Genomic DNA, 17,573 nt, shown 5'->3' on the forward strand with positions numbered 1-17,573 from the left:
ACTCTTGGGTCAATGTCACCTTTCGCCAAAGATGTAGCCAAAACTGTGGCTGAGGGAAAGGGTACAGCTCTTCCACATTGTATAAAACAACTGCCAGCAGGGAGGCATCTCAAAGGATGCTCAGCTGGGCACACAGTGAAAAAGAATCCTCTGGAAAGGATGACTGGTTACTCACCGGGGAATTAAGTTAGAGGTTGACATTTCAAACAGAATGTGCCAGCACTTGGTCAAGTGTTTTTCAAACAGTGAGTATCCATGAAATGTTTCTGGAATTAGGAAGAGTTGTGAAATTTCTTCAAAGTGTCTTTTTATCCAGGGGGTTTTATCTCCTTTTGCCTGGAATCCTGCAGTTCTTCTGACTGTACCTCTCCTTCCTCGGCCATGCCATATCTTTACATGTCACATTTTCGCCCAGAATTCTTCAGTCACTTTCTTTTTTATCTCAGAATAAAGTCCAAACTCTAACCTGGCATTTATGTATAAAGTGCCGAGTCACCTTTTCCCCATTCGGGACAGGAGAATAATAATGCCAGATTCACTGATGTACTGAGAAGATTAAGTGAATATTAGGGATTGTTATCCTTTCCCACAAGTCTCCAGCGTGAACCCTCTGCTCTTTCAGGTTGGCTGCCCAGGGCTCTCCCAGTGAGTCTTATGTGTTCTCATGGCTATGCGTTTGTTTTGCCTGGGACTCCAGCCCTGGAAATATCTGACCCTCACCTCCTATCTTTTCAGTCCTGCATATTACTTTGGGCCCTGCTAGGCTACAAATACTCATTCTTACCTCTTACTTCTAAGGGCATCTCTCCTCTATTCTGTGCAGAGTGTCAGAGTACATTACGTAGCCCAATAGCCCAATTTCCTGCCCTAATGTGAAAAACATCCACACGTTGCCTTCCTGGTGGCCACGGTGCTTCTACATGAACACTTTTAGTGTTGATGAGCTAAACTTGGGCTGCTCATCCCGTTTTTTCAGCAGCTCTAATTAAATAACTGCAATGTGTAATTATCTTTTTAGTCACGACAGTCTTGCCTTTTTAATAAAATTTTCAGTTCTTCCAGAGGAACAAAGTACCAGCTGGAAAGGCATTGATTGTACTTGTGCCTACAATTTCATGACATTAGTAGTTAAACCATTGCTACCACTTTTTCTTTTCTTTCACCTTCACCATTTCTTGGGGGGAGAGGACTTGCCATTACAGGGCTTGTGATTATTGTGACCATGCCTAGAGCAGAAATAAGGCAAAGAAAACCTTCTTGATTGATGTCTTTTTTTTTTGGCCACAGTGCACGGCATGTGGAATCTTACTTCCCTGACCAGGGATCGATCCCACTCCCCCTGCATTGGAAGCGTGGAGTCTTAACCACTGGACCACCAGGGAAGTCCCTGGTTGATGTCTATTGATACTTAAACCAACTTCACTTAGGCCACTTTAGATTAAACAGTATTTGAATTTTTGAAAAGAAAAATTCTACTGCAAAACTTTTACTCCTTTCTCTCCCTTTTGGTGTATTCTTCCAGTCTTTTTACTATTTATATACAAATATATCCATACCTATACACTTGGTTTAGTTTTTATAAAAATTGGGATTACACTCTATATGCTGCTTTGTATTTCCTTTTAAAAAGACTTAACAATATACCAATGACACTTTTTCATGTCAATGTACAAAGATTTAATTATTTTTAATGGCTCCATGCGGTGGCACAATTGATCTATATTTTTCTCCTATTGATCAACATATTTCCAATTGATTCTTGAATTCTGATCTCTTTACCTTAAAAGATATTTAAAAAGATAGGTGTGTGTGATAGTGTGACCATCACACTCCTATTCACAAATTTGGGTTAAATTTTGCCACCCCCAAATTTATACGTTGAAATCTTAGCCTCTAGCACCTCAGAATTTGACCTTATTAGGGAATAGGGTCATTGTGGACACAATTAGTTGAGATAAGGCCATACTGGGGCGGGATGGGTCCCATACTGGTGTCCTTCTAGAAAGGGAATATTTGAATACAGACCACAGGGAGAACATTCTGTGAGGATGAAGGTAAAGGTCAGGGTGATGCTTCTATCAGCCGAGGAATATGCCAAAGATTGCCAGAAACTCACCAGAAGCAGGAGAGAGGCCTGGAACAGATTCTCCCTCACAGCCCTCAGAAGGAACCTATTCTGCCAATACCAGATCTTGGACTTCCAGCCTCCAGGTCTAGATTCAATACATTTCGGTTGTTTAAGCCACCCAGTTTGTGCTGTTCTGTTAGGGCAGTCCTAGCAGATTAATACAGTCTGTAAAAAAAAAAATTGTTTAGTGCCTGAGGTAAAGAATATTGGGGCAACAGTTCATGAATTTGAGTGAAGGCCTTTCTAGGGTGTCTGCATTGTGTCATCATGTCTATCCGATGATATATTGTAAGATAATGACTGTGACACAGCCCAAGGCTTCTGGGAAACGCTTCATACTATAAAAAAGTAATGTGCTGTACGTTAGGGCAGAGGCAAAGTTAACGACCAGGGATCAGCCATGGTGAAAAGGAAATAATTACTGAGAACTTTCCACAGACAAGGGTGTGGTAATCCAGGCCTTTCTATGGTAAGCTGTCTTCCGGCTTTTAATCAAATTGGGTAATGTAGAAAAGGAAATGATGATATATTATCTCTAGAGAATTTAGTCTTTCTCTACCTCCATTAACACATCCTTCAAGGAAGCCCCATGTTGGTCTAAATTTGAGATTTTGGCAGCAAATGATGGTTGACCTGATTTTACAGGAAATCTGAGGGCACATGATTGAATATTGTATGTGTTACATAAATGTGCAGAAAGCTATGCCAGCCATTCCATTTTCAAAAAATTGACCAGACAGAGACAGTGGGAAATGTAAAGATAAAGGTGCTCACTGGAACAAAGCCTCATTCTCAACATCAGGGTCCACGCTGGAGATGCAGCCCGTGAAGCTGGGGCTGCTTAGAGGTTCTAACCAGGGTGAAGCACTGTGACATTTGGGTGCTTATCAAATTAACGTTCCCCTCACCTTTAAAAATTGTGAATCACTATATTGTACACCTGTAGCTTATACAATATTGTACAGTAACTATGCTTCAATTAAAAAAAAATAATGTCCCCCTTACGTGGAATGTCCTCCTCCTATCGACTAGTAAAACTCCCCTTGTTTTTCAGGGCACATTCTGGTGTAGCCTACCCCATAGGGCCTTCCTTGCCCTGAGCCACAGAGCACTGTCACTCCTCTGAACCTATAGATTCTTACTTTTCATGCTCTATTTCTTAGGCAGCGAAATGGTAATTACAAAACAATATATGATTACACTTTATTACAGTTAGATGTAAAACTCCACAGGGGCAGGGCCTTTGCCTGCTTTATTCACCTTGGCACACTACTGGGCACAGAGTAGGTGCTCAGCAAATATTTTTTAAAATAAAAGACGGTACATATATGTGTTCTGCAATTTCTTTTCCCACTATTATTTGAAGTGAAAATATTTGTGCTGGACAACAACACCCCTTCTCTGCTGGCTAGATATGACCCACAGACCACCAGTTGCAGCCTCTGCTCTACAAGTAATTTATGGAGCCCAAGGCAATTGTCTCTCTGTACCCCAACAATTCTTGGCATGAGAATGGTAGAGATCACATGGTGGCAAATAAATGCACAAGGAAGTCCAAGTCATGTTTTGAACTACTGAGTTTTTTTTTTTTATTGCAAAACATTTGTTACAGAAATTTCAGAAAGTTTCTCCCATAGTATCTGCCAACCTTTGCTTTGAATTATATATCTAAATGAACAAGCTCAAAGTGCACTGTGAATCCAATAAGAGACCTTTAAAAAAGAACAATTCCTCTAAGGATTTATATATATTTATAATGTCGATAGATATGCAAACCACTGTCTATCTATACACAAAGAACGAAAAGATGTATATGTCTTTAAGAAACCCAACTGCAAAATTGTTTATAGGAGTTCATTTAAAAATGATATCTGAATAATTTTCCCCATTATAAACTATGGTTAGAACGTTTACAAATGAGAGTCTAACCTCTGTGTTATGAAACGGCTGTGAGTACAGTACACTGCATGGACTGTTCTGCACAGCAGGAGCAGCAATAAAAACTCAGGTCAGACACTGTAGTGACAGGAAGCGGACAGGCCTCGATACAATGCTACGGTACTCTTCTTCTGAATCTCCCTCACAAAGATCCTGAGTTTAGGTACAGAATGATGCAGCTAGGAAATATACATGCACATATCATTTGGGAGAACAGAAAGAACCCTGAGTAGGGTGAGTTTCTTTCCCTCCCGCCTCCATTCTCAGTGTATTTTGTGTATATACTCACTAAGTTGGAATCAAGAATATGATCCTGGTTGGCTCTGATTCAGAGGTCCCAAACTATTGCCTCTGGGACTGAAAGCTGCTGGCAGACACGTTTGTTTGGCTACCACAGTGTTTGCACATCTGAAAGTGAATGTCTTTGCAGCAGGACACATGTTCTCTCGTGCCCTACAAACCCAACTCCTTCCTGTTGTCTTTCGCCAGCCCAGTTGACACATTTGTGTTCTGGATCCAGTCCCTCCACATATTTGAGTTTGCAACCCCACAATCTAGATGCAGATGGCCGGTGCTGATGACATGTGAGAAGCTGGGGTGAAGATGTGAGGGTTGGGATTCAGACAGGCAAAGAACTGATGAGGCTGATGCAAACACCAGCCAAGTTAGGAGCATGTGGGGTAGAGTTGCGCGGTGGATGAAAAGTCAGTGGGACGGTGAGGGCTGGACAAAGTCTGAATGTTTGTAACCACTGTTTCAGTTTACTGTGCCGGTGTCCAGAGGGTATTGAGGTAATAGAAGCAAGAGTCAACTGGTCTGGCAAAAAACACCTTGTGCTGGGCCAAGAGAAAGGAAGAAAGTTAAGGGGGTGAAGAAGGCTATGCATCCAGGCACAAGGCTGAACACCCCTCTGTGTCCCACAGCTCTCAGCAGCCTGCCTGCTCCAGAGGAAGGCCTGGGTCAAGGTTGGCATTGATGCTCATCAGAAAGCCTATGGCCTTCTGGCCACACATGTCCTTTTCACTTCCCAGCACACAACACTGTGTAAATAGGCAATGGCCTGAAGGTTTAATGGGGCCAGCAGACTAGGTAAGTTAGGGGAGGGAAAATTCACCTCACTCTTACCGCCGTCGGGATTACTTGGCCACCAAATTCCTCTCTTAGATGACATGTAGAAACGGTCATGTGTTGATTTCATTATCAGCGATCAGTGCAAGGAATTCATCAGAGAAAAGGTAACACAACTACATTCTCAAACGAATTACAAAAGAAAAGGAAGAAAAATCTTGTTTTCCTTAAATCAGAACCAACCCCTCCTTTGGTTGACTCTAATCTGAGAAAGAGACTGTTTGACAGGTAAAAAGAAGCGAAAGCTTAGGCCAGTGCAGGCTGAGAGAAAAGTTCTCTCTACTCGTTGAGAAGCCATCATTTATAAGATGTGTAAATTGTGCAAATTGGTCCCTCTCTTGTCCAGATGTTGAATGGCTTCTAACAATGAAATGGTGATTTCCTTACAAGGCAAACTCTTCAGAGTCACCCAGTGCTCAACCACACACCCAGTCACCCATCTCTCACCCTCCCCTGGGCCAGGCTCACATAGAAGGTGAAAAAAGCCCCAAGGTAGGAGCGTGGTCATATGTTGTCCACTGGATTCATTCATACTGATATGTGGATTTCTACACTGTCGCGAATGGACTTCTCCCTCTCATCTCTGTTTTAGCAATTTGCACCTAATGGCCCTAAAGAATCAGAAACATGCCTTTCATATATCACAGATGCACCAACACCTAGACCTTGGTAAACCCAAGTGGTATTGGCTAGCTATATCCAGGTCTCGCATAGCTATAGGCCCTGTGGTTAATACTTTAGTCCATATTATTTGTTCAGAGCTTAAAAAAATAATAAAAAATCCTTGGTTGCTTTTTTGTTTTTAATTAAAAAAACTGGACATAATCCCCAAACAGTGTAGGAAGCCCGACATTTTGAGTGAGTTCCTAAGTGGTTTAAGTGTCACAGCAGGCAACAGTAAAATGTTAAGTGCCTTTAAAAAGTCAAAAGAAATGCATAAAGCAGTGCATGCATTTTGTTGCCACAAAATTAAGACTGGATTTGGAGCGGGATTATTTCATTTAAGTCACATTACTATTATTAAAGAATAGTGGGCTATAATGCAATATCTAGAACAAGGATATAACCACCTACACACTAGCATCACTTTATCTAGAAACAAACATATCAGTGTTACTACATGAACATATTTATAAAATACTGTACACTGCTTCCACGTTGGGTTAGCAGATGTAAACAAACACCTAATTCAACTGGAGCTTAAAATACTATTTTCAGTTCATTTGTCATATAGTCTTTTGTATAACATGCCAGTTTGTCTTTCACAGAATCACAACTTGCCTACCACAGCTCACAGGGCTGGTTAGAAGATGCACATCAGCTTATACAAATATTTTACAGTGGTCTACGGGAATGTGGAAAACATAAAGCAGATCAGGAACAAAAGTGCCCATTTCACGAGGATGCTAAATAACATGGAATTGGGAACATCATTAATCCTTGCAACATGTGCTTCTTTATTGAATGTTACAGATTTGTAAATGATTATAAAGCTGTCCTGTAACGTTCATTAATACAACCACATGCTACAACTATGCTGAGTTAAACACGGGTTACATATATGTTTACATGTGTTTTATAATACAGCATTGCCCCACACACACTGAATGGTATAGCCTATAGATATAGCATGATCGATGACTGGATAATATTTATTATCATTACAGAAGTTAAACAGCCTAAACATTCAGAAAGATTAGACTGTACAGCCTCAGAAACTAGAATAAATGTGCTATCCAGTTATCTACCATAATATTATCTATAGAAACCATCTTTTAGAATACATTTGAAACATTCAGAAGAAACACATTTTGTGTTCTTGCAAGTACATTTTTCTCATTCGATTATTCTGATATATATTTTTTAAAGGGGGAACTTTCAAAGTGCTATATAATATCCTAGACCTGGAAGCTTAGACTTAAAAAAAAAATCCAGTTCTGTAAAGTGCTGCATTCTGACCCCTAATACACCTTCTGGCTGGAGAAATACTCAAACTAGTCACGGCAATTACACTCAAGCTTTCCAGCTTCACTGAAATCCATTAAGCAGGAGGTTTCTAAGTATAAGTATAAAGTATGTTGGTTAATCAGGAATTTCCACGGTCATTTTCATTAAACATCCTTACTTCTTTTCTTTTTCAAAAGGACTGAGTAATTTAGAACAAATCATGACATATAGTAGTATACAAAAATTGGCACCTTAGAAGCACATGATTAAACCAAAGCTATTTACTTCCTTGAGCGCTCTATGACTTTATTTACATTCCTCAATAACTTGCTGCTCACGGGCTGCTTAATTCACAGAGACAGGTAATTAACGTCCCCTCGATCAGGGACATGGTGAAATAAATGAGCTGGACACAAGCTGACTGTACAAGGCCACAGAATCAATGCCACATCGGTGTGCAGAACACCCAGAAATGGAAAGAAATGGATGGAAACATAATACACATGTAAGTGCACAGGAAAGAAATGGCTCATGAAAGTTACACAGGTTGTGTTTAAAGTCACTTAAATTTGGCTTATATATTTCACACACTTCACAAAAGATGTAAGAACTTCATTTTCATGCACAACAAAAGGACCAGGTAGTCACAAGGTCAGGGCTGTTAAATACTTTGTTTCCCAGGTTCTGCTCGGTTCTCTCCAGAAATCACGATGAATGGAAACACTCATGCTCATAATTTCTTTCCCCTACTTTCAATCTGGTCCAGAATGAGGCCCTGGAGGTGCTGTGATATCCTGCTCTGTGGTCAAAGAATAACGATTTCACCTCCTTCTTAGATTCCTCTACAGATTTAGAGAGGCTTCTGGCTTTGTAAATGTGCTCCATACGTAAAACCATCAAAGTGTTAGGATGTAAGTACATCAAACTAGCAAAAGCTAATCTAAGGAACAAAAATAACAAAATCTTGGTTCAAACTCTGGTGCTGAGACTTGGCCTTCCCGAGAGTCACCGAGGAATGGTCTTGAAAGGTCAAGTGCCTATTACAACTGCGTTGATTATGAACAAACATGGTTCCTCCTCCTCATTATCAATCAATATGGAACCAGGGGTGCATGAACCCTTTAAGGTATATTGCAACTTTGCATGTATGTACATTTTTTTCTGGGAAGCGGGCCCAGAGGTTTCATTAGATCCTCATAGAGATTCGTGACTCAAGGAAGTTTAAGGGCAACTGATCTATTCTCAAATGTGTGTTCGCTGAGGGGGAAATAGCCAATATGGAGTTCAATAAAAATTTAAGTGTTTCTAGAGCAATTATATATGAGGGACTCTGGTGACTTATTTCTTATTCACTTAAATCCAAGGAGTGAAGAAGGAATTCTTTAATTCTTTATATGTGGCCACATCATTATCTCTACAACTGAAAAGCTTGTTCAGAAGGTTTTGGGTTTTGTTTAAATATTTAAAGGCTAGAGATTTTGTCCATGTACTTACTTGATTTCACATAATGAGACAATTTGGAGTTCATAACTACAGAGAAACAAAAGAGCCAGGTAGTATTTGGGGTCAGAGACATTAAGTCCTTTTCCTTAAAGATCTTTTTTTTTTTTTTTTTTTTTTTTGCGGTACGCGGGCCTCCCACTGCTGCGGCCTCTCCCGTTGCGGAGCACAGGCTCCAGACGCGCAGGCTCAGCGGCCATGGCTCACGGGCCCAGCCGCTCCGCGGCATGCGGGATCCTCCCGGACCGGGGCACGAGCCCGCGTCCCCTGCATCGGCAGGCAGACTCCCAACCACTGCGCCACCAGGGGAGCCCCTCCTTAAAGATCTTTGTTCGCTTTGAAATCAGTGATCCAAATAGGAATCCGAAGATTTCTTTATCCCACTTTAAATCCAGATTCGGATCTAGAAACGTATGCCTATATTCTCGAGTCCATAATACTATCTGGCTTAGACTGGCTTGTCTATTCTGATTGTACTTGGCATAATTGCTTTGTGTAGGAGAAACCAGACTAAATGAGACGTCATGACAGCAAGTGCTTCCGCACAAAAAGGGGCAGAGGGAAGGTAGTGAGTCATGTTCTAGTTTGGTACAAGGAAAAGCTGAGGTCATAGGGATTTAAAAAATTCATAATTTCAACATCTGTCAAAATTTAACATAATGAACTCTTTCAATGGAACTCCTTGGATATTAAAAAATCCTGGTTATTTCTCAAGGTGATAGAAAAGTCCAAGCCTTTTAAGAAAGCTCTATATGTCTGTTTATATACTATATATTAACATGTCTCCCTGGGTAAATGCATATATATGTATATAAGCAGCATATACTACAGAACTCTTTACATGTTTATTTGTTTTCTATTTTAGTCTACTGTATCTTTTTTATAACTCTGTGTATAAGAAAAATATTCATGGTATGTGTGCAACTGATGGCTTGGGTTGATACCAAACTCCCAGTCAATTCTAAGGTTATTTATGGTTTTGAAACTTCCTTAAAAAGTGCTTTGGAACATCCCATAAAAAAGATACCAGCCCTTGAAAAACTCCAATTAAATTTACGCTGAGCTCAGATTAAATGGCAAAACTCTAGGTATGAAAATATCTACATGTAACCAGATATTCATATACAAAATGCTCGCGTGATGAGTGGTGCGGAAAATTGGCAGTTACATCCTGGAGACGTTCAGAAGACATGGTAGACTCATACAAATGATGAAGGTCACACAGCAGCATCACACATGACATGGATGGTGAGAAGATAACAGTATCCCATATGGCAGTTTTAGGTGAGTTCTGCCTACTATTTTTTTAAGTTCACTATTACATATTCAGTGAGTGGCTTCACTGATGACAGGTGAGATACAAAATAAATTAAAAAATATAAAATTATTTAATTACATTCATCCTGAGCTTGCTTGACTATACTTGAATGCCCACTGTTTATAATAAACCACTTGACATCTGTTTTTAACATCAATTCTTCTTTCATTTTGATTGCAATACAAAAAGGCATTTCTTTTCCCTTTATTTTCTTCAAAAAAGATAAAAGTTGTGGCACCAGAAACGAATACATAAGAGACAGGTGAACTATGACTGTTACCTTGTTTTTTCTTTATAATGATCAATTACAGAAGTGTTGGCATGAGAAGGATGTGGGACGTTAGGTAGAACTGCTTGCTGCCGGCTTATACTGAATAAAAAGGATGCTCTTCATCAGTCACCAGTGATGGAGCCAATGTGAAAAGAAAACAGAATTGAAAGTTTAGAATATCTCATTTGTATGCTGGCTGTTCTATTTTATTTTTGCAATTTAGCCCTGCATCCTAAAACTCTCGATAACGGTCAGAAATGGAAAGATGACTCCTGGCACGGACAGTGCTTGAAGCCCCATTCATTCCCAGAACTCATGGCTTTCTGAAGTGACTAGTGATACACATTCATCTCAACCCTTCTTCTCCCTCTTTCCCCTCCCTGCCCATCAAGTGTGAACATGACTTAAATCCCATGTTTGGCACTGGGCCAGAACAAATGCTTTCTTGATCTCTGCCCAGAAGTCACCTTTGAATTAACACCTCCCAAAGCAATATTTGTTTTGCTCAGCTAAGAATAAAGCAGATAAGTTTCAAGAAACGGGAACAGGTGAATTTGGGGGAGACTTTTAGGGCTGGATTCTTGAGCCTCCTGCAAAGCTTACTGGGAGGTTTAGTTGTGTTTGCTTTCAAAGCTGTGGAAAGCGGAGGTTCTGGAGAGTCTCCTCATGGACAGACTGTCCCCTCGGCCCTCTGGCTTGGAGGACTTACTCCTCTGGAAGGGATTTCTCAGGCTTGCTGCGTTCCGCTGCCTGTCGAGCTTGTCACTGATGGAGAAGCTCTTCCTGGTGTGTGCATATGGCACACTTGGCTCCTCTGCTGAGTAGCTGCTGGCACGCTCTAGCTTGGGAACTGTGATGTTGTTGGACAGGGTTCTGTCTGAATTATCACCCTCCTGGGGGCGTATTGCAATGGCGGCTCTCCGGCCCTTGGCCTCATTCTCCTCACTGTCAGAGCTGGGGTGACTCAGTTCTGCTTCTCGTTCGGGATGGCAGCATGATGAGTCCTCCACTTTTCCTCCGAGATCTCCTGGGAAGGTGGCTCTGTCAGCAATCACTTGAGGGGCATTGACACACCTTGTGTCAATACAGTCTGTAATACTTGTGTATTCTGCTGTTTTCACAGGCACCCCAATGTTGGCATAATAGCTCCTCAAAGGAGAAAACATAAAGCTGTGAGATTTCACGATGGGGGCCTCTTCTAGAAAGAAGGGGGTGGTGGCTAGGTAGCGGCTACTTTTGGAACGCTCGATGGTGTGGTACATTGGAGGGTCAGTGTCCCACAGGTTTTGGCATTCCGGGTGGTGGGTATAGTCTGAAGAAAAAGATTTAGTGTCCATGGAGGTGATGTCCTCGAAATCAGTGTTCCGGCTTGGAGGTCCGTCTGTGGGTGCAAGAGTTGCATAGGCACTACTTGAAGGAGCTGTGGAAGATACTGGAGCCGAAAAGCTTGGCTCTCCCAGCCCAAGGATGTTCATGGAATTGTCCAGAGGGTCTATATCACAGTGGAGCTCATCCATGGCAGAGACATAGATGTCTATACATGAAGACGGTCTCCTGGAATCAGGAACAATGGCCAAGGTGTTTGCAGGGGCTGCAGGAACTTTGGATTCTTTTGCTACAGAGTGGGAACTAGTGGCCCGGTGTAGGCTCAGGGACCTTTCTTTAAAAAGACTCTCCAACTTTTCTATCCCACCTTTGTCTTTCATACTGACTGAATAGAAAGAATGGCTTCGCACACGGGGCATTAGGGTTGGAGAAGTTGGGGACAAGGTCTCCTCACCTGCAGGATCTATACTCTCTTGGAGCTTGAAGGTGTTCCCCTCCTGGCTGTTGAAGCTGCTCTGGCGGACAATGTAGGCTGCGTCTGTGCAGTCTGAGGAGGTCCGCGAGCGGATTTTGTTGGACTCGGCCCGCTCCAGACCCGTCAGGCGCTCCAGGGCTGTAGCCATGCGCCCGATGAGGTCCTCGAGCTGCGCCAGCCGGATGTCCACGGTCTGGAGCGAGGCCCTCATGCAGTGTTCCCTCTCGTTGACTTCCTCCAGCCGCATGGACATGTTCTCCACCCTGGGAGGGAAAAGAGAGCCAGAGTCAGTTGGGGCTGGTTTCTCTGCAGGAGGCTGGAGAGCACAGAGGGGATCAGAGTTACACCCAGACTCGGTGCCCTCGCTGTCCCACTGGAGGGAAACTAAGGGGGTGGGGACGAGAGGATGGCAGTGACCCTGTCACTGAGAATCACAGAATCTCCACCTTCTAGAGCTGGAAGAGGCTTTAGAGATTATTGAATCCAGCTGTTTTTAGCTACTAAACCCCTTTTCCCTCAGTGAAAATTAATGCTCAATCCTGATAAATAAACACCAAAGTTGAGTAGTTCTTCTTCAAGTAAAGTGGGCCGAAGCCCCACCTTTTCCCACCCTCCTGGCTTCGCTGTGGCTTGGGGCAGGGTTCAATGACCTAAATAAGTATTAGGGTGTTGGCTTATCAGTCACCAACAAAATGAGAATGTTACATTTGGATAACTTTACCCAGACTTTTGTAGTAGAATTGCAGAATGTAGCTATTCTTACTGCAGTGTACATTTAAATTTGTATTCTATGGACTGGGATTATGTTTATTTTGCGTTTATATAATAATCTTTTGTTGTTGTTGTTATTCAAAACAATCCTTTTAGAATGTAGTGCCTCCAAAGGAACTGATATAGTACTGTCACTGGGTCACCTGGAGCTGATCTAATTTAACCGAATCCTTTCATTAATAAAGGAAAATCAAATATCAAGAAATTCAGCCAAGATTACATAGAGTAATTTATGGTAAATTACTCTGGAGTGGCTATCAATAAATAAATAGTCCTACTCCTCTGTCTCTGTCTCTCTGGGTAGCTGATCACAGATGCTTTATATTACAGTTATTTCTCCAGGTCTTGACCCTCCCCACTGGAAATTCTTAGGTGTGTGACCTGTCTCATATTCCTGTTCCCATTTCTGTGTTGCCAGCCCAATACATGCCAGGTGTCAATAAAGGTTCACTGAGTCAATCACCGTGATGAACTTGATTTCAACTGTCCAATAGGTTGCCTGGCCATTTATTTATAAAGACAGAGACCACACATTTAAAATAAAATTGTACCATATTTTCACCTGCTCAGATTAACTTGGAAGGGACAAACCAAAGCCAAGTTTTGGTTTGAGCTCAAACTTTCACTTTTAGATGCCCAAAGGAAAATCTTTTAGAGAATCTAAATAAGATCCATTCACAACTTTTTTGGGGAGCATAAAGATACTTTTCCAATACTTCCAATATGCACAGCTAATCACTGACTGCTGACCCTTAAAAGGAACATGGCTGCATGCTTTACGAAGAGCGGTGGGCATCAGAGCTGGGTCCCTCCAGCTGGTGTAGTGGTGGTAGTGATGGCGATGGTGGGTTGACAGTAGCAGTGCCTCTATCAGAGAAGACTGTACATTTCAGTGCCAGAATGAAATGTGAGGCATGTGGTCCCCCTCGCTGAGGAACCTGAGGCCTTTTAAAAGCCTCCTCCTCTGCTGCTGCAGCCTTGGGGCCCATTTCTGCCTCTCTTAGCAACAACCTCCCAACTCACTCTACCTACTCTGCTCTTTTACCTCTCAGCTTCCCTTCACTGGTCCAAGGTTCTGGACTGCTCTCGAGAGCCCTGCTTTGGGAACATTTTTTTCTTTTGCTCCTTCCTGCTGCTCCACAGCCAATCCAGAGCCTCCCGGGGTCCAGGCACACTCTGCCATCATGTCCAGGTGTATTTCCAGCAGACTTATAAATCGAGCAATTCTGTGTCTGGCAAACACAATGCTATTCATCCAGCTGACACAGATGATTCAGAAGGAAAATTCAACTTTCCTCTGTTTCACTTTGTTTTGTGGTATAAACATAGCCTGAGAAACAAATTACTTACAATAATAAGTTTGTGTGTCTTACAGACTTACAATTCACTTCTTCACCATCTAGCCTATGGAGTTTTCAAGTATTACAATTTCATTTTTTTTGGTAATTCAATAAGCTTTGCGTAAGTGGACAAAAATACTTCTTCATTAAAGTCAGGAGAAGGACAGATGGTACATTTCTATAGAATGAGGAGTTTTGTTTGGCATACCCTAGGTACTGGGTCCACCTAGCTTTTTAGTGTTGGCAGAGTAACAAAAGGCAGTATAGTTTTCTTCCTCCCTCTCCTGCCCTTTCCTGGAGCCTGGTGTATACAAGATCGGTATGGAAAGAGATAAAGATGCTCTCTGAGCATAAATGCATGCGATCATTAGTCTGAGCATGGTGAGCTATCTCCCTGCACTGTGGGGACCCTCCCCTCCCTGCATCCCACCTCGCTTTAGCCCCAAGATCCAATACTGCAGAGAAAACTAGCAGGTGAGAGGCCAAGCTAAGGCACCAAGAGGCAATTGAAGACTAAGGCCTTGGTTGTGGGGAATAAACGGAACCCAGAAACTAAGGAGCCCAAGAGGATGGGAGGAAGAGAGGGGAGGTACAAGGAGGAAGAGGGTCGTCCAGGAAAGCAAGGAGGTGCCCAGTGGAGCCTCAAGAGCAAAGATAAAGAAGCATGGCTCCAGGGGATGGAAGTAGGGGAGGAAAGCCTGCTAGAACAGGGCCAAGGAGCTATTCTTCACCAAATCTTAATTCTCCTGTGGGCTCTGAGGTGCTTTGGAATGTAAGATTTGAATTTAAAAAAAGAAAAAAAAAAAAGGACTGTTTGATCCATTTCCTTTCAGAATTCTAGATGTGTTTAACCACCTAATTATATCATCAATTAGAGCACGGATATAACTGATAGGGGTTTAATGTAGGAGTTATAAAAGAATAAACGTTCCCAGAGTCAAGTTTACATATGCTTGTTCCATAAATAGAGTACTTCTCTTAATCTTTAAAAAAGAATTCTTGAAAAGTTATTTGCAAATGGGCACGCATCACAGATAAAAATAGGTCTGAGGAACAAACCAAGAGTTTCGAGTCATGATTGCAGTTTCTAGGAGCTGACTCTGGTCAAATAAATCAGGAGATAAAATGGAGATAAGAATTATAAGAACTTAAGGATCAATAAGAATTCTTAAGGAGATAGATATGGGAAGTGACTAAGTAAGAAAAGAAAAAGGAACTGTGGAAAGGAAGATGTTGTATGAAGGAACACTTTATTTTTCTTTCTTTCTTTCAAATCTCCAGACCTTGCATGGCTTATTTCAGAATAACTCACAAGGCAATCACAATAGGGACCCAGCAGAACCCTGGAAAGATGTGAGGTGGCTCCTGTTCCCGGGAGGCCAAGAAAGTGACAGCCAGAAGCCCATTAGAGAGGACACAATAGGCTGGTGAAACAAACAAACAAACAAAAACCAGGTAGTAAAACAACCAGCCTCTAACAGCCAATGTGATAAGGAAAAGGGCATTCAAAAGAAGATTCTGGTGGCACAGAAAATATCAACTTCAATATGTAATTTCTTAAGGATTATTGTATTACCTTCCAGAAATTCATCTTCTTTTCTGATAACCTCAAAATGTAGTTAAAGGAAATATGGTAAAAGGAAAAGAGAACTGGCAGACCATGCCTGCTCTAAATTTCAAATATTCCCTGGAGTGCCAGCAGTAGAATGGGTGTAGGATGAAGAGCAAAAACAATCCCAGAACGCATGAGCCCAATTGTGGGGACTCTTGCGGGTGGGGGGTGGGGGGTGGGGGTGGGGGGGCAGGGAGGGTATACTGACACAGGTTTTCAGATCAAAGGCAACGATGCAGAGCAGCTAAAGTGAACTCTTGCTTATCCACAGGCTTATCCACCTAATTTGTGAATTATTTAAGTGCTTTAGGCTTATCCACCTAATTTGTGAATTATTTAAGTCCTTTAGGGTCACCTACCCTTCCCTTTGGGCCAGTTATCCTTCTCACTAACTCTGGAACCAAAAAAAGGGAGAAAAGTTTAAACTTGGTTCTATCAATGGAGATATCAAAGATGAGTTTTAGAAAAGGTCATGGTGGCAAGTAGGTGAAGTTCATTTTTTTTGGCTTACATTATTTTTTGGATTATTTATAAATTTCATATATCCTAAGTTATTCCTCTCTCTTTGTTATGAAAAATTATAAGTTGTATATGCTATTAATAGTCATTGTCTAATACGTTTTAGATCCAGGTGAAGTGAAAAAAGGGCATAGAGCCCATTGGTTTGGGAAAGATAATGTTAGATTAAAAGATGACAGCAAGGAATAATGTATATCCCAGTTGCTCCAATTGTTACTGTCAAGGAGAAAATTCAAACTGAAACTTCTGACAGGTGCGGCCCTGCGGGTGGGTGATGGTGAGGATAAACTGGAAGCTCTAAGTTAGGGGTCTGAGAATCAAATGCCTATAGAAGGGTAGATCAACTGAGTAGGTGAAGCAGGCAAGGCGTAAGAGAACAGAGGCAAGGAGTCTGTGTCAGCAGAGAGCACACACAGTCCAAAGGCATTTGGAGTGAATTTTAACAATCATTGCAAGCTCAACACAACAGCCCTCTGTGGGCAGATGCTGCCCATGAGCAACCAGTTTGCAAATTCTGCTTTAAATGAGTTAAAGGAACCAGAAAAGAACTTCCATCTCTGATCAACAGAAAATGTACGTGACCCTTAAAAACCAAAGGGAAGTAAAAAGAAATGCCAGGGACTTCCCTGGTGGTGCAGTGGTTAAGAATCCACCTGCCAATTCAGGGGACATGGGTTCGAGCCCTGGTCTGGGAAGATCCCACATGCCGTGGAGCAACTAAGCCCGTGGGCCACAACTACTGAGCCTGCACTCTAGAGCCCACAAGCCACAACTACTGAGACCGTGTGCTACAACTACTGAAGCCTGTGTGCCTAGAGCCCATGCTCCATAACAAGAGAAGCCACTGCAATGAGAAACCTGCAAACTGCAACGAAGAGTAGACCCCTGCTCATAGCAACTAGAGAAAGCCCGCGTGCAGCAACGAAGACCCAACGTAGCCAAAATAAACAAATTAATTAAAAAAAAGAAAAGAAATTCCAGGAGACTGCAGATAGGAAATGTTTTTTCCTGACATTCAACATTCCTGGATTCTAGGAATTATGGGAGTTTGACATCAATTGTAGGCAGCATTACTGAATGGCTTAGTCGTAGGTAATTAAGCAGATGGTATCTTTTGAGTACTTTAAAGAGACAGGATTAGTTAACACGCAACTACATGGGCTCAATGTTAATCTTGTCTCTCTTTTGATAGTCTAGACTAATAGAGAGACACAGATGTATAATACTTTTGACGAAGTATATTGTGATTTTGGCAGGGAGGTTGACACACTGGAGTGACTAGAGAAATATGGACACCTGG

The 17,573-nt window shown here is 41.9% G+C and overlaps 1 protein-coding gene across 13 annotated transcripts in view; it reads right to left on the minus strand.

Moving 5' to 3' along the window:
* Positions 1 to 2,191: 2,191 nt before the first annotated feature.
* TRPM3 (transient receptor potential cation channel subfamily M member 3) overlaps positions 2,192 to 17,573 on the minus strand; it is a 1,004,761-nt gene continuing 989,379 nt past the window's right edge. For 10 of the 13 annotated variants that reach the window (XM_079927590.1, XM_079927589.1, XM_079927586.1 and 7 more), the window contains one exon: positions 5,467 to 12,294. In XM_079927590.1, the coding sequence (XP_079783716.1) occupies positions 10,842 to 12,294 (1,453 nt within the window). In that variant the 3' untranslated portion in view covers positions 5,467 to 10,841. Of the gene's footprint in view, positions 2,294 to 5,466; positions 12,295 to 17,573 lie in introns of those variants that run through there. The other 3 variants (XR_013829197.1, XM_079927592.1, XM_079927593.1) reach the window with 3 other exon arrangements.

Source organism: Stenella coeruleoalba (genome assembly GCF_951394435.1).
Source record: "Stenella coeruleoalba genome assembly, chromosome: 7".
Classification (NCBI taxonomy): Eukaryota; Metazoa; Chordata; class Mammalia; order Artiodactyla; family Delphinidae; genus Stenella; species Stenella coeruleoalba.